Raw genomic sequence first — 22,336 nt, 5'->3', positions numbered from 1 at the left:
GGTGAAGCTGCTGCAGAGGAACACAAGCTCCTCAGTCTGGTTCGTTTTCCAGGAGTCGCAGAGGAGAACCATCAGAGGAGGAGAACCATCAAAGGAGGAGAACCATCAGAGGAGGAGAACCATCAGAGGAGGAGAACCATCAGAGGAACATCAGAGCTGTGAGTTCACTGCTTCTCCTTCTTCTCTCTGTGGTTCTTCAGACTCAAATGTGACTTTTTCCTGTGTTTTAATCAAACGCACCCAGACTCTGGGGTGGGCGGGGTCAGCGCTGCACCAGGCTCCTGCTGGTTAAACAAACACTGAGCCCAGATCAGTTTATTAGTGTTTAATACTGAGACGTCCATCAGAGATAAAGAGCAGCTGAAGAGCTGCTTCTCCTTCTCTGCTCTCTCTCCTGCTGCACGCGTCACAGACTCAAACAACAGTTTAATGATCAGCCGATTAATCAGAGCGATTAGTTTGAGGTTTGCAAACATGTTTCAGGCCAGATGTTAAACTCTGTGCAGATGTGGCGCTTTGATGTTTTTCTCTTTGATAATTTTAATGTTTTTACTTTGTAAACTAAATCAGTTCAGAGGAGCTGCGTCAGAGTTTGAAACCATCCTCTGAACGATCACCTCGTCCCTCATTCACTTTCATCTTTAGCTTTTCTTCATGTTTGGCACTAAAGTTGACCTCAGTTATTATCTCATCTTATTTTCACTCCTTGTGTTGTTGAGTCTCTGCTTTCTTCTGTCTGTATCATCAGTGTGGTGACCTCTGACCTCTGTGATATCTCTGTGCACAGTGTTTTAAGATGAATCAAAGTGCAGTTAGTGTGGTGGGCTATGATCTCTGAATTTTTACAAAGCGGTCGGTTATGAAGACGATGAGCAGGTGAACGACCCCTCAGCCACAGACTGATGATGAAACCAAGCAGCTCCACATTAATCCTGCAGTAATAATCATTTTACCCTCTGATGTAAGAAATACTTCATCATAGTCACAGACTTTTATACTTTACAGTGCTGTGTTACTGCTGTGGTGTCACTACAGCACTGAGTCCTACAGAATGAAGCCAGCTTGATGCGACTGTAAGGACCGCTCAAACTTTTCAGACCTCACGCTGCAGGTTTTTAATGTTAATGAGTATCAGAGTGTCAATAACAAAAGGTTATCAGATCAGAGTGGAGCCTGCGTCTGTCTGAACCTCGAGCAGAGTTTAAACAAGAACAAAATCAAATCTGAGAGAAAATCCAGTAAAGATGCTGAAGCCTCTTCAGGCAGGGAGCTGCCAGCAGCTCGGGTCAGCAGGTGTTGCTCCTCCACCTGTAGATGTTCCTCAGCACTGGTGGAGGTTTCCTTCACACAATCAAAACTGAACACGACATCTAAAATCATCAGTTAATCCTCACCATCAAACTCGGACGTCTTTTTAAAGCTCCATGAAGGATTTCAGACTCAGTCACTGTGAGACTTCCTGCATTTCAGGGCAGAGTATCTCAATTCCAGGCACAGATCCATGTCTGCATGTTGTTGCGAAGTTGTTTGGATGTCGTTGGGACGTAGTTGGGATGTTGTTGGGATATTGTCAGGACGTTCTTGGGATGTTGATGTATGTCTGGTGTTTGCTTGATGTTTCACGCCTCTGTGTCTCAGTGGAGATGCAGTGCTGATGCTGCTGCACAGTGTGTGATATTACAGGGTGAATGTGGGAAACAGAAGCTCGGCCTGCTGCTGCTTAGTTGTAGAGGATGTTTGTGAAACGGTCGACTGACGTGAAGGAATCTCCTCTGATTAAACAGCCGACCTCAGACCGACCGGAGTTTGCTGGGAAGTTTCAGAGCACCGTGAACTCACCTGCAGCTTTGATTTCACAGCCTGATGCCTGATCTGATCTCTTCTTATCTTCTGCTGCTTCCTGTCTCAGGCTGGCGTCTCATCGTGTCTGAGCCTCACTCATCTCGTTCCTCACATTAAATGCAAACTGACTTTAAATATGACCGATGGTAGCAGCTGTCTTCCTGCAGCAGGTCTGGGATGAGTGCTAACTCTCTGACTTTTCATAAAGGTTTTCACTGAGAGAAGAAGTCTGCGTGATCGCAGTGAGCAGCTGATTCCTGTCTCTGAGTGCAGGCTGGCTGTAAACGCTGCAGCTCACCTGTCTGTTCAAACACACGTTCATCACCACAAATGCTTTCAGGCTACACAGAAACAGCAAAATCAAAGTTTCACATGAACACACACACACGTACAGTGAGAAAAGACTTGAAGCATATTTACAGACCACTCCGGGAAATGTTTGGATTTGAATCGATGAGGTCATGGTGGGGTGGGCGGGGTCAGACTGTGAAAACATTTCTACTCGGTGGAAATATCTGCTGTTTGGATCATGTTCTCCATATTTAGTGAAATATTTGCAGGCTTTGTGTAAAACAAGCTGCTCACAGGTAGTGAGGGCTGACCTGCTGACAGAATCACAGAGCTGGTATTCAGCTGCGAGGTCTCAGGACTTCCTCCTCACAGCTCTGCTCTGTTGGTAGAGCTGATGTTGCATCAGGTCATGTGACCCAGCAGCCGAGTGCAGCTGTTGAAAGTCAGAGTTTGAACTTTGAACTTTAGAAAGTGAGTTAGCAGCTCCGACCGAGGGGAGGCTTCTGTGTTATTTGGCTGCGTTGGTTCAGCATGACAAACAGGAAAGAGTTTTTGCTCCTGATAATGAACTCTGCTAATGACAAGCGCAGATGGGCGAGTGAGCTCCGCTCAGTCTTTCTCTCTCTCTGCCACTCAGGGTGGAGCTGAGCTGCTGACTGCAAACATTCATGTGTCGCTGCTCTGTTATCTCTGTTATCTCTGTTATCTCTGTTATCTCTGTGTTATTGATCTTCTTGATCTTCTGTCAGCTTCTCTTTGTTTTCCTGCTGTTTGTGTCGCTCCACCGACGTGACACCATCTGTGAGAAAAGCTTCACTCAGGCTCTCTGTGACCTTCAGAGCTCTCGCAGGCCTTCCTGTTTGAATGCTGTCTTCTTCTGTATCTTTGTTGGCAGTGTTGGTCAAGTTACTTGAAAAAAGTAATCAGATTACAGTAACGCGTTACTGCCCATCTCTGGTTGTTGGTGCTCTGCAGCATTTCCAGCACGTTCTCCTCTGCAGGTTTCAGTACATTTAATCAGTTCATGGGACTGTGGCGGCTCATTGGACATCTTTAACCTTCATCATCATCAACTCAAACATCTTCACACAGCAGTCTCGCTGATCTTTCATCTTCACGTTCTTGTTCCTGATCGATGTATCCAGAAACTGCAGCATCTAACCTGTGTTCACTCCTTGAGAGAATGAGCACCGACGTGCTGTCAGAAGCTTAGCATGAACTTTGAACCTGTTCTCAGAGTTTTTCATTCAGGCTGAGCTGCAGCTCGTGTTCGGTCAGATGGAGGTTTGTGTCTGAGCTCTGAGCTGGAGAGAAAAACACACGATCAGGACGAGACAGGAAACAAAAGCTGACATGTTGATAAAACTGTTATTTCAAACAGAGTTGGGTGTGTTTCGTAACTATTAGACCTTATAAGGCAGCAGCAGAGAGAGGGTCAGAGCTGCAGACTGCTGCTGTTTGCTCTGAAAACACACAAAACATCCAGCAGACACACAGCGACCAGCCGGCAAACACTGAGCTAATGTCCAGCCAAAAGCCGAAAATATCACCAACATACAACGACTGTGAAGCCAGCAGTGAGCACGCTCTGAGCTGACGTCACAGCAGTAACCATCCAACAGCCCCTCTTGCAAGTGAAGGCCCACCGGAGCCCACTGGAGGGCAGGCATGTATACTGCTCTGTCCTCACCCAGGACCAGTTTGCCTTGGGAGACCAGTAGCTCCTGGGTTCATGCTGGTGTAGTAACCACCACCATGATGAGGTGATTCACAGGTATGTGTGTCAGGAACCACCGCACTCATCTGATGCTGAACAACTACAGATGCTACTGATACTCACAGCCGTGTCGGGTGTTACAGGTCATCAGAACAAGGACTGAGCTGCAGATGAAAATACGGTTTCCTCAGAGTCACATGATCAGCTGATCACATGATGCCTCTGAGGTGTGCACATGCTCAGAGCATGTTTGTGATGTCACTCTCTGATGTTTGTTTCCTCTGATAGGAGAATGACTGACGTGCGGTTGGCTTCAGTTTCCACCGTCTCCAAGGTTACAAGCCTGTCACAAGGATGCGGTTCCCACGGCAACGAGCCTCCAGCTTTCGTCCTTCCTCCCCGTAATGCCCGGGTCACGCTGGGGGCAGAAGCTCGACTGGAGGGCAAGGTGAGACTCTGATTGGTTCTTTTTACCTCTAAACCTGAAACAGTGAACAGCGTTTACACCTCTGAGGTGGTTTAAGGTGGACTCGACACCGTGAAGATAACTAAGATGTGAGATATTTCCACCTGTCAGGTCTGAGAATGAGACGTTCCGGCACTCTGAACTCTGGATGAAGCCGACCTTCAGTCTCTGGAGGTTCATCAGAGCCGATGTCAGCAGCAGCTGAGCTCTTCAGACATGCAGCCTTTCTTATCAGACGGAGGTTTCAGCCCACTTTAAACTCTGGCTTTGTATAAATAGTTGTGTTCCTGTGACCTGAGCGAGCGGTGCCAGCGTGCATCAGTGTAATCACCACAGTTTGACCAAATATAAACATGGAGGCTAGAAATGAGGCTCTGTGTATGAGGAAAGCCTCAGGAGACGCTGACGCCCTCACAGACTCACAACAGACTGACGATCAAAGTCAGACTGGCTCATTTTAAACGACTCACTTTAATGCAGAAAATTAATTGTTAAAACTTCTTGATGATTTATACGTGTTAATATTTATCATTTCCTCTTTTCTGAGCACTTTGCAACCTGTATGCCTTCCTCTTATTTTTGTATATATATTCCTCTTCATTATTATTTATTTCTGCACAGTCAAAGGAGCTTGCAAAGAAAAGCGTCTGGACTTCTTTAAGTTTCTTGAAGACGTTTCACCTCTCATCCGAGAAGCTTCTTCAGTTCTAAGGTCAAATGGTGGAGAGTCCCAGATATAAACCTAGTGGGAGTTTCCCCCCACAGAGGGACAAAAGGACCCCCTGATGATCCTCTAATCACATGAGCCAAGGTGTGAAACTGGGTGTGGGTCCCAATCAGCCAGAGTTTCGGGTGTGTTCATTGTGAAACCTGGCCCCACCTTATCATGCGAATTCCTGAGGTCAGATGGCCCAGGATGTGAGTGGGCATTAAGGCGTCTGGGGAGGGATCTCAAAACTGGATTATAGATGGCAGAGAGTTGGTGTCGTAGAACTGAAGAAGCTTCTCGGATGAGAGGTGAAACGTCTTCAAGCAACTTAAAGAAGTCCAGACGCTTTTCTTTGCAAGCTCCTTTGACTACGATGACCTGGATGACTGAGAACCTTCACAGACTTGTTCCTGCACAGTTGGTGTGGAGCACCTACAATTCTGTTGCACATGTACAATAACAATAAAGGGCTATTCTATTCTATTCTATTCTATTCTATTCTATTCTACTCTTCAACATAACACTGAAGCAGGACTTGAGGACAGACACTCGGTGTGGGAGGAATGACACGATTTGTGTCTGGATCTTTTTCCAGAATAAAGTGCTTCACAGATCTGAGAGACCATAAAAACAGAGCTCACAGCAGCAGATCATAAAAGCAGGACTGAGACAGAACAAACATCCCAACTTTAAAGAACACGTTTAAGGCGGTTCGCTGCCAGCCACAGAAATAAGAGCGAGGAAGATCAGGCTGAACCTTCATCACAGGTCAGGAGACTGTGTTTGTATCTGAGAGTCTGAAAGGCTGGAAGGATGTGAGAGCGGACGGATTAACATTTCTTCAGTCTTGTGACCGGCTGCATCCTGATGTGAAGCCTCCCAACAATCCCAGCACACCAAACGCTCTGTTTCTGCTTTATTTGCTCTCTGAAGTCATTTTCTGTGTTTGGCCCGACTTTAATCAGCAGCTCTTACGCTGCTCTGGTTTCCCCCGTGGTTTTACACCAGTTTAACCACTTAAAGACCCAATCGCAGCCAAACTGGACAAGTTTCACCTGAAGGCAGCGCTCTTCATTTCTGCCTCAGCTCCTCTGGCTGTCTGCTGACTGCATGTGAAGAATCCCAGGACACCTGAATGCACCACAAATCCCCAAACATGATGGATGGATCTGCAAAGCCTGATGGCAGCTGAAAGTCCTCAAACACATCTGTCCACCACATGCTGCACACACACAAACACTCACAGAGACACACACACACAGACACACACACGCTTGCTTTCCTAGTTCTGTGAGGTCCTTAGTCCTCTTCGAGTCCTGCAGATTCGGTCTGCTTGTCTGCTTCTGTCGCGCTGACCTCAAACCAAACACACACTGTATATAAAAGATGGACACAGCCTCCGTTATGCCGGATGAGTCAGCTGGACGAGTCTGTGTGAAATCAGCTGATTGCTTTTCTCCATTGTCTGAATCGTTCAGGTGCGCGGCCATCCTGAGCCACAGGTCACATGGTACAGAGAGGGAAGGGCCATGATTGGTGGAGAGCACTACATCGTGGAACGGGGTGGGCGGGGCAGCTTCAGCCTTTTGGTGAGAGGGGTCACGGAGGAGGACCTGGGCAGTTACACCTGTCAGGCAACCAATCAGGCGGGGAGCCGTCAGGTTACCGTGGAGATCCTTCTGGAAGGTAAGAGCGTGAGCAGCTCTGACAGGAAACAGTCACTGTGAGGAAAACGTGTTCGTATGGTTTTCCTCTGTGGACATGTGACACCCACACTCGTTATGCCCTCATTTTATTTCTGCTTGCTGCCTTGTTGGTTCAAATAAAAACACTCATAACGTTTTTTAAAGGTTTAACGAAAGCTCGATCTGATGCTCTGATGTTTTTCCACCTGCAGAGAATTCTGGGAAGAAATACGTCGTGCCGCCGTCCATGAAAGCAGGGTGAGCCGTGCAAACAGCTGTGAGCGCGACGTCTCAGAGGACACTCCTTTCACACAGCTCTGAGTTTGGCTGAACGTTTTCCTCCCAAACAAAAAACACTGCTCACAAAAATGAAAGGAACACTTTGAAAACTCATCAGGGAAAACCTGGTGCTGGACTTCAGCACTGATATGGACCGGGTCGTGTGTCAGGAGTCACATCGATTCATTTAATTAAAAATGATCAACGTGCAGAGGCTGAATTCAAACATCCCAAAGAGTTTAAATTAAAATTTCATTCGAATCAGTGAAAACGTCTGCCTGTGGGGGGCTGTGTGTCCCTCCATGAATAAGCCTCCCACACATTCAGGCATCATCCTGGAGGAGTTGAGCTACCTAAGCAGCCTCTGCAGGGTCCAGTCCTCACCTCATGCTACCAGCATGGAGACCAGTCGAATGCAAAACTAGTGAAAAACAGTCAGAAGAGAAGAGGAAGGAAACATGTGAGTGTCCTCCACCCGTGAAAGCATTCCTGCTCTGGGGGCTGTGTCCTTGTTGTTAGTTTCATTAACACCAAAGCAGCTGAACCTGATTAACACCTCCTCTGATACTGAACCAATCAGATCAGTATCCCAAAGTTCACTGACTTGATGTCAAACTCAGATTAAAAAGTGCTCCTTTCATTTTTTCAGCAGTGTGTAAACACCAGCATCCAAACACCAGGTGGCGCTGCTGCACAGGGTTGCACTCCATGCTTATAAAGAAGTAACTGCTAAGTGCTGATCCCAGAACTCCATCTCTCACGATTCCAGGTGTCGCTCTGCAGCTCCTGCTGTGGAGAACAGGCCGAGCATTTGGAGTGAGAGTCCCCCAAAGTTCATCAACAAACCGAGCCGAGTGTTTGCCGAGCCGGGACAGAGCGCCAAGTTCTCCGCCAAAACCACAGGACGCCCACAGCCCAGGGTCACCTGGCACAAGGTACGAGGAGCTTGAGATCAGAGCTGCAGAGGAACAGCTGAGAAGCTGTGGGATCTCAGTCTCACTCGCAGCGGCGGCTGGAGGACAGATTCTTTGTCCGCTTTTACTGATTAACTCAGTATTTACTGTTTGTCTCTCAGGGGGAGGCGGAGCTTCAGTCTGGTGGGCGGGTCAGCATGTACGAGCGCTCAGGCCTTCACTTCCTGGAGATAAAGGATGTGATTGTCCAGGATGCAGGAAGTTACAAGTGTTTGATCAGCAACGGTTCCGGAACAGCGACTGCCTGCGCCGAGCTTACCGTCCAGGGTGAGGCAGCCAATCAGAGTCGTTCAGCTGCTGCACGCGCTCATTTGTCATTATTTAAAACTGCAAACCAAATGCTGCAGTTCCTCTGCTGTCCAGCAGAGGCAGCAGTGAGTCAGCCCCACGTTAAAACATGTTTACAGCCTGATGTTGAGCAGCTGGTGGCGGTGAGGCGCTCTGAGCGTGTGACTGTGTGGATGCTGATGATGTGGACGTTCTCTCTCTCACGTGTCCTCCCCTCTCTTCTCCAGGTGCTCCTGACGACTCGTCCAGGTGAGTGCTGTCATGTCTGGATGTGTTAACAGTAAGAATCCCTCAGAGCTGTTTCCTGTCTGAAGCTCTGGTGGACGGACAGCAGCGTCCCTCTCAGAGCTTCGTCAGCTCCTGGGAAACGTGGCTCCTCTTTCCTTTGCTGCTGCGAAAGTTTTCCAGCTGAGTTTGAGATCTTTTGGCTTCACGAGCTGGAAACTTGTTCTGGAAAACTGCTTGAGTGTTCACAGCAGCAGGTTAGAGGCAGCTGAAGGAAGCAGAGGAGATTCCTCATCAATCTGAACTCCTGTGGGGACGCTAACCGGCAGGTTTCACCTTTCAGAACCTGCTGCAAATAATCCGTCTGAGGTTTCTTACTGTCTGACCGAAAAGAGACGTCATAAAAATAAATCCACCAGTAAATCAAATATTTCCAGACTGCAAAGAATTAAAAACATGCTGTCACACGGGGACAGTCACCGCGGTAACGAGGACGGCATGTTCAGAATCATCCACTCTGGTTCCTCCCGCAGGACCGGCCGGCCCACTGACGACCCACAGACCAGAACCAGGAGCCAGAAGGAGGGCAGAGCTGCTCCCAGCTCCCAGCCCGAGGAGCAAGAGCCCAGACAGGCCGCCTCCTGGAGGAGCGAACCACCTGCACAGCTCCCTCTGCTGGCTGAGAGGAGAACTGCACCTGATCAGGTTATTTTACTACTACTAATAATAATGTTTCTGAAACTCATGCCATCTAAAGCAGAATAAATGAAAGAGAATGACATGAAGTGAAAGAGCTCCTGCTCCCCTGCAGGTCCGGTCCATCGACGCTCCTGATCCAGATCTGACCTGCTCGGTCCAGCAGTCAGGACCCGGCTCAGATAGCAGGTCAGAACTTGGATCAATCCACTTTTATTTAAATGTGAAGTCACGTCCACTTTCAGGTGTGTTCAGGATCACCTGTGTGTTTCAGGCCGGTGAGGACGTCCAAGGCGGGTTCCAACCTGCGGTTCGAGGCCGTCCCCCTGGACCAGGAGGCCACAGAGGGAGCTCAGGTCACGTTCACCTGCCAAGGTGAGAAACGCCTCAGACTGTGAAGGTGGAATCACTGACACGAGGCAGCTCTGAGCAGATGGTTAATGATGATTTAAATAAAGGTTTCATTTCAGGTCTCAGCTCCTCCACAGCTTTACTGTGACTTTAAGATCCTGTGAGTGTGAGCCGCCTCTCCTCTTCCTCACAGTGTCCTCCTCTGCTGCCGGCGCCGTGGTCACCTGGCTGAAGGACGGGGGGCCCGTGAGGACGGGATCAGGTCTGTGGCAGAGACGAGACGGCACCCGTCTCAGTCTCACCGTGGAGAGGGTGAGACGGGTGGACCAGGGCGTGTACAGGTGTCAGCTGACCAACGCTGACGGGCTGACGGTGGACTCTGCAGCGTGGACGCTCCTCGTGCACAGTGAGTTCCTCCTCACATAGACTAAAGGACCTGAAATGAAACCTTTATTTAAACCATCTCCTCAGAGCTGCTTCATGATGGATGGGTGGGTGGATGAATGGATGGGTGGGTGGATGAATGGATGGGGGGTGGCCATCTACTGTTTGGAAGGTTAGTGGTTCGATCCCTGGCTCCCTTCTTGGGCAAGATAATAACCCCAAATTGCTCTCAGATGCATCCATCAGAGAATGAATGCATGAATGTTAGTAAGGAAGCACAACAATCTTAGAAGACATGCGTGTATGGGTGAGTGTGACTGGGTGAATGTGGCGTGTTGTATAGACCGCTTTGAGTACTGTGGGAGAGCAGAAAGGTGCTGTGTAAGAGTCGGTCCATGACCCTGTGTGGATTCATAGATGTTGTAACGCAGGGCAGAGGAACAGCTTCACTCTGAGGCTCAGAGTGTGATGACAGAGTCCTCCAGCAGAGGGCAGCACTGACTCTCACACAGAAACACAATCGTGGTCCAACAGGAAACTGAGGACATACTCCACCCTGACCTTTGACCTGACCTTCTGATCAGAGAGAGAAAAACAAACACACACAGGACAGAAATGTTTGTGTGGGAGAATCTGAGACGTTTGGAGTGAAGCAGGAAGAAGTGCACTCTGAACTCACAGGAAGTGTTTCATCAGCTCACCTGAAACATGTGGACACCGTGAACGCTGCCACCTGCTCACCTTCATGACAGGAACAGGCTGCAGTGAGCAAACACCAGTTTATGGTCCATCATAACTGTAGCAATGACATAAAGTCTGAAAATAGAGTCTGGGTTTCAAATCTATCTTTAAAACAGAGTCGTTGTCACAGAGCACCCACACCCGCAGCATTCACACCACAGTGTAGTGGGCTCCTCCATCCTTACTGGAATCCTGCAAACACACAGCGGTCGTCTTCAAGAGGGATGAAACCACCTGCAGAGCTGCTGCTGGGGAAAGTGTTCAGCTGTTAAACCCACGAGCGGCTTTAGTGTTATTATCTCTGCAGACCTGCAAACACCTCCACCTCCTCCATCCACTCATACAGATCACCTACAGTCACCGTGACTCATTCACCAGCATGAAGCAGATTAACTGATTATCAGAGTGTGTGTGGTGAGGTTACTCACACCGTCTTGTTACCTGCTCTGTTCCTGTCGTTTCGATTGGTCAGAATCATGAAGCTGATGTAACCACGTGGATCAGCTGGAGTCACAGCTCAGGTTTTTCAGCACCGTGTCGTTGAACCGCTGAGCAGAGGCAGCAGAGAGCCGAGAGCCATATAAAGACAAAACACGCAGCAGCAGCACACACACACACACACACACACACACACACACACACACACACACACACACACACACACACACACACACACACACACACACACACACACACACACACACACAGAGTAAGACTGAAGCTGACCCAAGAAGGGCATGCAGAGGGAGTCCACAGCTTCATCAGGCGGTGGGGACTCCTCTCAGCTCTGCAGCTGATCCCAGGTCTGCCTCGGCTGGACAGCAGCTACAGAGTGATGCTGACTCAGAAACTCTTTGTTCTGGTTTGCTGCTCTTTAGTTTGCGGCCCAGGTTTGTAAGAACATGGTTTCATAAATAAGTGCTGAGTAAACACTGCAGTGAAATATGAAACACTTTGGTAAATAGCGTGCTTCTGTCACTCTCCCATCCCGACTGTCACTTCCTCCTCTTCCTGTCGTCTGTTTTTCCTGATCTTCTGCTCTCGCGTTCACACTCGGCCCTCTTTAAACTGCTCTGTGGACATGAAGATGGATGAAATGAAAGGTCGGCCGCTATCAGCAGATTTAAAATGTTTTAAAACAGATTACCACCTGTGAGGAAGTTTGCAGCCTGAGCCTCTAAGCTCAGGAGCCTCAGTTCATCTGATTCAATGCTCAGCCACATAACAAGTTTGTTCATGATGAGACTGTTTTTCTTTATACATTTTGTTCCACGTGATGGTAATTGATTTATTTCACTGATATTATTGCAAACAACGGGAACGTGGAGCAAATCTTATAAAACTCCTGCCTCTGATAAATGTTTGCAGACCAGAAGGAGATCTGCTGAGCTTAGTCACAGTTTTCAGTGTCTTACCTTGTTCAGTCACCATGGTAACTGATACTGAACATCTCACCTGGTCCGGAGCAGGCGAGGCTCACAGTTTCCAGCACAGTGTGTCTTTAAAGTGGTCACCAGTGTAGAAACATGAACAGTCAGAGCTCTGTTGAGCCAACCATCCCTTTAACGTTAACTAGTAATGACTTCATGAACTTCTTCACAAATAACATTTTTATCATTAGAGAAAAAATTACCAGTAATCATCCCACAGATGTAATATTATCTACAGCTACTCTTAGTACCATTGATGTTAAGTTAGACTCTTTTTCTCCAATTGATCTTTCTGAGATAACTTCAATAATTACTTCCTCCAAACCATCAACGTGTCTTTTAGACCCCATTCCTACAAAACTGCTCAAAGAAGTCCTGCCATTAATTAATTCTTCGATCTTATATATGATCAACCTATCTCTAATAATCAGCTATGTACCACAGGCCTTCAAGCTAGCTGTAGTTAAACCTTTACTCAAAAAGCATCTCTAGACCCAGCAGTCTTAGCTAATTATAGGCCAATCTCCAACCTTCCTTTATATCAAACATCCTTGAAAGAGTAGTTGTCAAACAGCTAACAGATCATCTGCAGAGGTTTATTTGAAGAGTTTCAGTCAGGTTTCAGAGCTCATCACAGCACAGAAACAGCTTTAGTGAAGGTTACAAATGAAATCTTAGAAATATGGTATCTAAGCAGATTCTTACTCTGGATGGCATTACCTTGGCCTCCAGTAACGCTGTGAGGAACCTTGGAGTCATTTTTGACCAGGACATGTCCTTCAATGCACATATTAAACAAATATGTAAGACTGCTTTCTTCCATTTGCGCAACATCTCTAAAGTTAGAAATATCCTGTCTCAGAGTGACGCTGAAAAACTAGTTCATGTATTTATTACTTCCAGGCTGGACGACTGTAATTCATTATTATCAGAAAGTCTAACTTTCTGATTTCAGACTGTTTAGCTGATCAGATGTGATGAAATAATAGAAACCAGAACGCTGCTGGTATCACAGCTCCTGTGGATGAATGTAGCTCACAGACCTCAGTCTGGGTCCTGCAGATGCAGCTCTGTGAATGTGAACATTATTTGGTAATGTTTATTTTTCATCACTCACAATATTTTATATCTTCCTCCCACCTCGACTACTCACATAAATTTTATCATTAATCTAAGACCCGCATGATAAAATATAACCACCGCTGTCGTAACACGAGCTCTGTGAAGTTACTGAGCTTAAAGCAGAAATCAAAGAAGCTGCTGCTGGAAGAGTTAGTGCCCTGATGGTTTCTGGACTTTATTTGAATGTAATTTGCTGAATAGTGCAGAATTTAATTTTATTAGAGGGATGAGTGAGAGCAGCATCAGTCAGCCAATCACTGATCAGCGTGTTGGAGAGGAACCTTCATCGCAGCTTTATAAGGACAATCAGGCATGCAGCAGGAAATCCCCCACTCAGTACACACACACACACACACACACACACACACACACACACACACAGTGAAATACCAGCGGGTTCCCACAGACAGCAGATTTCCATGTGAGGACAATAAAGTCTCATCTGCAGTCTGAGAAGAATCTGTCTCGGCTGCTGAAGTCGTTTCACACAGTGAGTTTGTATCTGCAGGTCACATGACTCCTCACAGTGTAGGAGGAAGTGTTCATATCCTTTCAAAATAAAGAACTGCCAAACTACAGCGTGCATCGATCCATCAGAGTTTGAATTCCTGCGCTGGAAACAGCAGTTTTATGGTTTTCTGTTTAACGTGAAGGTCACAGCGTCATGGTTCATAACCTCAGCTGAAGGAGAGCAATATTCACAAACTTTCATTTTCTTTGTAAAAGTAGAGAATTCTGAAACTCCCAAACTAGACAGGCTGGGTCTGCTGCAGCTGTTGTGCAGAACTTTACCAAATTACTTTACCAGCAATGGATGGATGGATAGATGGGTGAAGTGATGGATGGAGAAATGGATAGTGATGAAGGATGGATGGATGATGGATGGATGGACGAGGGATGAAGGAATAATAATAATATAATAATAATGATTGCATTTATATAGCGCTTTTCGAGAACCTCAAAGTGCTTTACAATGCCACTATTCATTCACTCTCACTCTCACACACTGGTGGAGGCAGCTACAGTCGTAGCCACAGCTGCCCTGGGGCAGACTGACAGAAGTGAGGAGGCTGCCATATCGCACCATCGGCCCCTCTGACCAACACCAGTAGGCGGTAGGTGAAGTGTCTTGCCCAGGGACACAACAACGAGACTGTCCAAGTCGGGGCTCGAACCAGCAACCTTCCGGTTACAATGGAATGGATGGATGGATAGATGGATGAAAGATTAATAGAGGGATTGATGAAGGAATGGATGGACGGATGATGGACGGATGGACGGAGAAAGTGATGAAGGACAGACGGAAGGGTGATGGATGGGTGGATGGATGAAGGAATGGATGGAATGATAGATGAAGTGATGAAGGATGGATGGATGAATGCATGGAGGGATGAAGTGATGAAGGACAGATGGATGAATGCATGGATGGATGGTTGGATGGAATGATAGATGGAGTGATGAAGGATGGATGGGTGGAGGGCTGATGGATGCGTTGATGGATTTATTTGTCACTGGTGTAAGAAGGAAAGATGAAACCAAAGCCGGCGTTTCAGATATTCAGATTTCTGTTTCTTCACCTCCTCTGCCCCCACTCGTCTCATCAACCCTGGAAACACCCCAGCATGGAAATATGATTATACTAACTGTTGTTACAGTGTGTGTGTGTGTGTGTGTGTGTGTGTGTGTGTGTGTGTTCATCAGTTAATGTGACGCACACACAGCCGGTGAGCAGTGTGTGTCCTCTCTGGTATTTCTGATATGTACACAGAACAAGACACACACATTTGTTCCTCCTCACATGAGCGCACACACATACACAGGCATGTTTAATGGACTTTAGTGTGTGTGTGTGTGTGTGTGTGTGTGTGTGTGTGTGTGTGTGTGTGTGAGAGAGAGAAAAGGAAACCCTCGCTCCTTATAAGGAAGAGGACGAGTGAGGCTCAGGCTGGTGCTCTCTCTGCTCTCTCTGCCTCGGGCTAACACACTGAGCTCTGGGTTTGGATTATGATAGTTTAATGTGATTGGCTGTTACACTGTAAATAAAAACAGGAAGTCAAACGTGCATTATTTCCCTTTGACATTTGAAGTATCAGCAGACTGGAGTACTCTCGTGTACTGGAGTAAATGTACTTGATTACATTAGTAACTGCTCCTTTTTCTTCTTTATGTGTTTCCGCCCTGCAGGCAGACAGAGAGGCGGGAGGTCAGAGGTCACAGAGGTCAGAGCAGCGTGTGAAGCTCCTCGCTTCATTGGTCGCCTGAGCGATCTGAAGGTGATGGACGGCAGCAGAGTCGCCATGACGGTGGAGCTGAGCGGTAAGTGTGTGTGTGTGTGTGTGTGTGTGTGTGTGTGTGTGTGTGTGTGTGTGTGTGTGTGTGTGTGTGTGCGCGCGAGCTGTGGTATTTCCTGTCTGATCTCTGGGGAGATGGAGGAGATGCGATGAGGGCAGATTTACTTCTTCGTTTCCTCTGAGTGTTGTTGTTGCTCTGATATGATAGCACGCATTGTTTCTGAATTATGAGTTCATTATGAGTCCCCACATTATTAACCCCGCAGTGTGTGTGTGCGTGTGTGTGTGTGTGTGTGTGTGTGTGTGTGTGTGTGTGTGTGTGTGTGTGTGTGTGTGTGTGTGTGTGTGTTACATAATGATTTTCCACACTGGGTTTTCTTCTCCATATAAGCTGTGTGAGGATCAGAGGTGCTGTTGCTTCTCTGCACGAGCTTCATTTCCACACGAAACTGAAATTTATGGAGCCACACGCACACACGCACACACACACACACACACACACACACACACACACACACACACACACACACACACACTCCTCGTGCCTATGGTACGACAACTTTTCTCCGTGCCCCTGGTACACTGTGCAGAAACACCTTGCCACACACACACACACGCACACCTCTGACCTCTGACCTCTAGATGTTTTTCTTACCCAATCATTACACTGAACTCCCCTGAAGGTCATACTGACGTATTAATAAATAATTGTACTTACTAAATGTGAAAAGTATTTAAACTAATTTTACATCCACAGCTAGAGTTAAAGCAGCTTTAGATAAGATAAGATAAGATAACTCTTTATTGTCATTGCACAGTCATACATAGTACAGTAGTACAATGAAATTGGAAAAACTGTCCTACGTCGGCACTACATATAACACAACACGACACGATATGACACATCACAACGTAACAAACAACACAACACAGTATATTAACTTAGTATAAAAAAGAAGAATAAGTGTATGTGTATTGCACACTGTTATTATTGCACATTAATTATTATTGCACCTTGTTATAAATATAAATATTATTGTTATCGTTTTAAACATTGTTACCTCCCCCTAAAAAGTCCAGGGAGGTATCCAGTCAGGTCAGCTATTTACATTGATCAGGGCTATTGCCCTGTTGTAAAAGCTGTCCTTGAGTCTATTTGTTCGGGACCTCAGCAGCCTGAACCTCCTGCCAGACGGCAGCAGCTTAAACACCCGGTGTCCTGGGTGTGTGCAGTCCCGTAGGATGCTGCGTGCCCTCTTGAGACAGCGAGTGCTGTACAGGTCCTTCAGGGAGGGAAGAGGATGTCCAATGATTTTTTGGGCCATGTTGATGACCCTCTGGAGTGCCTTTCTGTGTGCTGTGGTGCAGCTGGAGAAGCATCCGTGAAATGAATCAAATAACAGTGAATTTAGCTTTAAATCACTGACTGTATCTGAATAATGGCGGCTGTGACAGTACTTGACATAATGAGTCCTGCAGCCAGACGTATCTGGATGAGCTGATGGAGTTACCTGCTGATCAGTGCTCAATGTCCAATCACAATCCTTGAATTTCACTGTGCATCAAAACTGAAGCTCCGCCTTCTTGGATGGTCTGTTGGTACAGTGACCTCACAGCAGCCATGTTATTGGTCAGATGATGTCACTAATAATGCTCCAACTGCACAAACACAGCCCAGAGTTCCAGTTCAGGTGAAACTAGCAAACAGTTAGCAGCTACAGCCGCCTGTGTCACCATCCACCTGTCAGTCAAAGAGGCCACGCCCCTAATAACAAATAAACAGGTGAGTTATAAAGACCACCTACCCCTGTACAGGGGTTATGAAGGTGGATAATTATCCATGAAGACCAATCAGTTCGTGTATGAGGCTAACGTCTATGAGGACTGACTCACTGCTGCCTCTGCTGGATTTCAGAGGAACTGCGCTTCCAGTCTGCCTTTTTTTAAAGTACTTTTGATTCAACAACACTAAAATGTAAATTAAATAAACAAAATATTGCCACTCCTTTAATTCTCAAAAATACTGCATATAATAATTATAAGTAAAAGGATCTTTGGTGCGTACTGGTCTTCACTGATGTGTCCTGATGTTTGAATGAAGCTGTGTGTGGTCCTCAGGTCACCCTCCTCCAGAGCTGGTGTGGCTCCACGATGGGCAGGAGGTGACCGAGTCAGAGGACTTCCAGCTCCTCAGAGAGGGAACCCGCTGCACTCTGCTGATCCACGAGGTTTTCCCCGAGGACACCGGGACCTACAGCTGCCAGGCCTGGAACCAGTATGGAGAGGACCAGACCCAGGCCCGGCTCACGGTGGAGGGTATGCTGCAGTTGCACTGAGACCTGAGTGACACCAATGTGGGGATTTTTGCAATGTTCACAAACACAACAATTACAAACCCACAGCCTTTCTGATCCTGATACCAAATCCACCTTGGCCCAAAAATGTGGTTTCTGTTTTGTACCCTTTATTTGTGTTCTCTTCTTAGTTTATTTTTGTCAAGCTTTTGGTTTCTGTTTTGCATTTCTTTTCCCCCCCCCCCGTTATTCTTGGTGTTTGATTATGTAGGTCTCAGGTTTTGGTTTCCATACTCTATTCTGTGTCCAGTCAGTGTCTGTGTCAGCCCTCCAGGTGTAACTGAGGATGTCTGTGCTGCAGCTCAACCACTGACCGATCAACTTTGGTGTCATTGTGTTCACACACTATCTACAGTGTATATGTTGGGTTTCCTATGTGAGGCTCAACCACACGACCTCCATATAAACCCAGATTTATTATTGTGGTTTTCTGCAGAGCCTCAGGATGGCGTCCAGCCGTGGTTCATCACCAAGCCCAAAGAGGTGAGCGCTGCTGTTGGTCAGCATGTTCTCCTGTCCTGTGCCATCGCCGGAGATCCGTTTCCCCAGTACACCTGGACCAGAACCGACCCGAGCCGATCTCTGACCTCCGGAGGCGACTATGAACTTCTGCAGAAAGAGGACGTCGTCTCCCTGCTCATAAGGTTTACAGTTACACACAAACCACACGCTCTGCAGCTAACCACACCTGATACAGCTAACTCTGTTTTCTTCTTCAGACGAGTGAAGAAGGAACATGGCGGAGAGTACCTGATCAGCCTGAGGTAACAGATCGACAGGCGCAGATACTGTAAACACTCACATGTCATAAAAAGACACAGATTCTGCAGACATGCTGAAATAATCCCAGATGATCTACAGTACAGAGCTGCAGTGAGGATTACACTCACAGAGGAACCACCAGCCCTCCCCCTCCATAATCTATCCATCCATAACCTCATCATCCACCCCAGCACATACAGCAGTCTGCATCATATTCAAAGCATGACTATGTAACATGAGAATAGAAGAGAAATCTCCTTCTGCTCATGAAAATCATACGTGATGTGCTGGTGCCAGTGAACATGAAGAAACTGTGAGAGACGGTAAAGCTGCACTTTACCCGAAACACAAACCAACATCAAGGAATTTAAAGGTGCCTAATGGTTGGCCAGACTGAAAAAGACAAACAGTTGATCTATAAAAGTAAATATCAGGTTTTCCACATCATAATGTGACTTATTCAGAGACTGAAGGGATGATTGAGCATCAAGACATAATGTGATTAGTGGTAACAAAGACAACAAAGACAACAGCTTCCAGGGTAATTTCAGTCAAACGTTTCTGAACATTGTTGATCAGGACCAGTGGAGCCTACCTGGTGTCTTTTCCTCTCTTAAAGGGAAAATGTTATGTGCCATTAATGAGAGATAGAAGGATCAGTTTCTCATATGAAGTCTGACGTTGCAAATAGCACAGTGCAGCAGTGCCTGAATGAAAACACCGCTGTGATGAATCAGTGGCGTGGAAGTGGGAGATGGTCTTAGTGCCTGTGAGAAGATGAGAGAGTGCTGCATGTAGAAGATAAACTTTATGTTTCAGGAACAGCGTGGGCGAGTGCAGCGCTGTGGCCACGCTGTCGGTCACCGAAAGACGAGAAAAGGACAGGAGAGGACGGGACGGCAGCAGGTGAGACCTCACTCACCTGGACACCTGCAGCTGGCTGAACAGGGCGGAGTCAGATTTCTGTGCCGTATGAGCGTGATTGGTTGAACCTGACGAGTTTTTAAAACGTCTCGTTCCCTAAACAGACCTCTGCATCATCAGCATAGAGTCTGACTCCGTCAGCCCCCCCCCCCCCCCCCCCCCACTATTCCCAGCTCTCTGTTCCTGTTTCCACCCCCTCCTCACACCCACCCACCATTCCCTCCATCCTTCTGTTATTTATCCAGAAATTCCCTAAAGCTTCTCTAATCCGTCCATATCACCCCGACCAATCAGAGCCAGTATTTCCTCTGTGTGTTTACTCTGCTGCGAGTGTTTGCTGGAAGAAACCCCGTTTGCTCTAGTTTGATGAAACTGTGAAAAAGAGTCAGCAGCTTCAGAACTGAGGAGGAGGAGGAGGAGGAGGAGTGTGTCCTCAGTCTGCTTTTTCTTTGTTTACATCTGTGTGTGTGTGTGTGTTCCCTCTGCTCATGCCCATATTCGGGCAGTTGAGTCACTTGTGATGTAACATGAACAATTTGAGTCGAGGTCCCCCCCCCACACCTCCCACCCCACCAGCTAAGACCTGGGGGGCGGAGCTTGTCCTATTGCTCTCTCTCTGTCCCTCCATCTGTCTCTGTGCTTGTTCATCCAGCCTGGCAGCAGCAGCAGGAGGAGCAGGAGGAGGAGCAGCTGGTGGGAGCGTGGTGCTGAGAGGAGGTGGCAAAGGAGGAGGAGGCGTGGAGCAGAGAAGCAGCAGCAGTGGTGTCAGTCGGCAGTGGCAGGAGGCCAACGAGGAGCAGAAGGAGAACCGGCAGCTCCCGCACCTGCACAGGGAAGAGAAGAAGAAGAAAGAGGAGGACCAGACCACTGCTCCCAGAGGCCTCCTCAAACGCTGTGTGGAAACCAGGGAGCGGGGTGAAGAGGAGCTGCGGCAGAGGGAGGCGCAGCAGCTGGACTTCCGCTCGCTGCTTGGACGCCGAGCCGTTCAAGGCAAAAACATCCAAGAGGGAGACGAGCAGAGGGAGGCCGGCCCCGCCACCGCCACCGCCACCACCGAGCACAACCAGCGCCACCACATGGATTTTAAGGCCAACCTCAAGGGTGTCAAACCCAAGAGCGAGGAGAAGGTGAACTCCCCATCGCAGGTCGACTTCCGCAGCGTGCTGGGGAAGAAGGGCGCCGCAAGCAGCAACAGCAGCAAGGCCGCAGAGACGCCCACGAAGAACGCCGGCGACTTCCGCTCTGTCCTCGCCAACAAGAAGAACCCGACGGGCCCCGAGAAGAATGGGGAGAAGGCGGAGGTGAACAACTGCATGGATGGAGGGATTAATGAGAAGAAGAGCACCGGAGGAGGAGGTGCGGCGCCGGAGTTTGTAGAGAAGCTGAGCGACATGACGGTGCTGGATGGTCAGCGGCTCCGGCTGCAGTGCCGCCTCGCCACCGCTTCTGATGTCACTGTCACCTGGACGCTGGACGGGAAGGTCATCAAGGCGTCCAAATTCATCATCCTCGCAAACGAAGGTCAGAGGTCACACACACAGCACAACAGGAAGTGAAAGGTTTTCTGACATGATTTGGTTAAAAAGGAGGGAGGAGGGCTTTGTTTACATTTCACAGCAACCCCGAACGCTCTCTTTGAATTCAAAGAAACTTTATTTAGCAGTACTGTTTGTTTGCGATCATCAATGGAAGTGATCAGAATTGATTAGAGCCACTGAATTTATTCAGACTGAGAAAACAGAGAGAAACCCCTCAGATTAAAGACGACAGAATGAGCAGCGCACAGGGAGGCGGAGCTCAGGAGGTGAAGCTGTGGAGCAGCGTTGGTGGAGTCGGTGGAGGAGCTGAAGCAGCTGCTGATGGAGGTCTGAGGATTGAGACTCTAATAATAGAACGCAGATGTGAAACAATAGAAGCAGGATGTGATGTGTGACCGTCACTGGAATTTCATATGGAAGCAGATCACTACACACACACACACACACACACACACACACACACACACACACACACGTATTACTGTACTTGTGAGGTCCGGCGGGGATTCATTCATCAGTTGAAGGGACACTCTGTCTGTCTTAAACTGTCTTCATGATGTTTAGTTACGTCTCCCCGAAGCTAATCTTTAAAACTTGTTCAGTAACTTTGAACATGCTGAGCAGAACTGTCATTCATGGATTTGATTGTGAAGACAAAAATGTAAAAAACAAAGTTTACTTTAAATTCAGTCTGGACTGTTTTGTGTTTAGCAGTGATGGTGATAGTTTTACTTACTTTAGACACGACTTTGCTAAAATTGAGTTAGCGTGATTGTTCTAGCAGTAACATTAAGAAGGCAGTGACAGTTAGCCGCACTGCAGGAATGTAACATCAGCTGATCAAGTAAAAACAAGAAGATGGACGCAGCCGGTGCTCAGCTACTTTAAACCTGTATTCTTTCTAATCTCCAGTAGGGGGCAACTCCTCTGCCAATTGTGTAAAAGTCGGAGTGTGTGAGCCTGCTGCCCGCCTCATTTACTTTGCAAATGAGGACCTTATTATCCGGTCGTTAAGTGATGACCTGACGAATCCTACTTCCGGGTCTAAAGTAGTCTGCGTTTAATATGGCTTTTGTGTTGTTAACATGTTTAATGTTTTGTATTTCCTTCTATTTGATCTCAAAAAGCTCCTAAAACAGTCAGCGATCACTGTTGACCTCCCTCGGCTTTTATTACCACTAATCATTTATTTAAGCTCAGTTTTTAAAACCTTAGGATGTAACTACAGCCCAGCCCATGCAGCAGTATATGAATGACTAACCTCATA

The 22,336-nt window shown here is 47.4% G+C and overlaps 1 protein-coding gene across 2 annotated transcripts in view; it reads left to right on the top strand.

The window, feature by feature from the left end:
- The window catches only part of mylka (myosin, light chain kinase a), a 44,391-nt gene continuing 22,055 nt past the window's right edge, over positions 1–22,336 (top strand). Inside the window, exons 1-17 of one of the 2 annotated variants that reach the window (XM_086265482.1) lie at positions 1–158; positions 4,139–4,298; positions 6,504–6,711; positions 6,923–6,968; positions 7,759–7,924; positions 8,065–8,230; positions 8,479–8,500; positions 9,010–9,181; positions 9,288–9,361; positions 9,447–9,547; positions 9,717–9,929; positions 15,385–15,516; positions 17,610–17,807; positions 18,282–18,489; positions 18,565–18,609; positions 19,427–19,513; positions 20,184–21,052. In XM_086265482.1, the coding sequence (XP_086121608.1) occupies positions 4,143–4,298; positions 6,504–6,711; positions 6,923–6,968; positions 7,759–7,924; positions 8,065–8,230; positions 8,479–8,500; positions 9,010–9,181; positions 9,288–9,361; positions 9,447–9,547; positions 9,717–9,929; positions 15,385–15,516; positions 17,610–17,807; positions 18,282–18,489; positions 18,565–18,609; positions 19,427–19,513; positions 20,184–21,052 (2,863 nt within the window). In that variant the 5' untranslated portion in view covers positions 1–158; positions 4,139–4,142. Of the gene's footprint in view, positions 159–4,138; positions 4,299–6,503; positions 7,450–7,758; positions 7,925–8,064; positions 8,231–8,478; positions 8,501–9,009; positions 9,182–9,287; positions 9,362–9,446; positions 9,548–9,716; positions 9,930–15,384; positions 15,517–17,609; positions 17,808–18,281; positions 18,490–18,564; positions 18,610–19,426; positions 19,514–20,183; positions 21,053–22,336 lie in introns of those variants that run through there. The other variant, XM_086265483.1, reaches the window with a different exon arrangement.

The sequence above is a fragment of the Aulonocara sp. 'chitande type north' Nkhata Bay genome, linkage group LG16 (genome assembly GCF_057382095.1).
Source record: "Aulonocara sp. 'chitande type north' Nkhata Bay isolate Kocher_YH1m ecotype deep benthic linkage group LG16, A_spYH_male_GT1.1, whole genome shotgun sequence".
Taxonomy (NCBI): Eukaryota; Metazoa; Chordata; class Actinopteri; order Cichliformes; family Cichlidae; genus Aulonocara; species Aulonocara sp. 'chitande type north' Nkhata Bay.
Note: the sequence above shows the minus strand (reverse complement) of the source record. Positions and strands in the feature narration are given on the sequence as shown.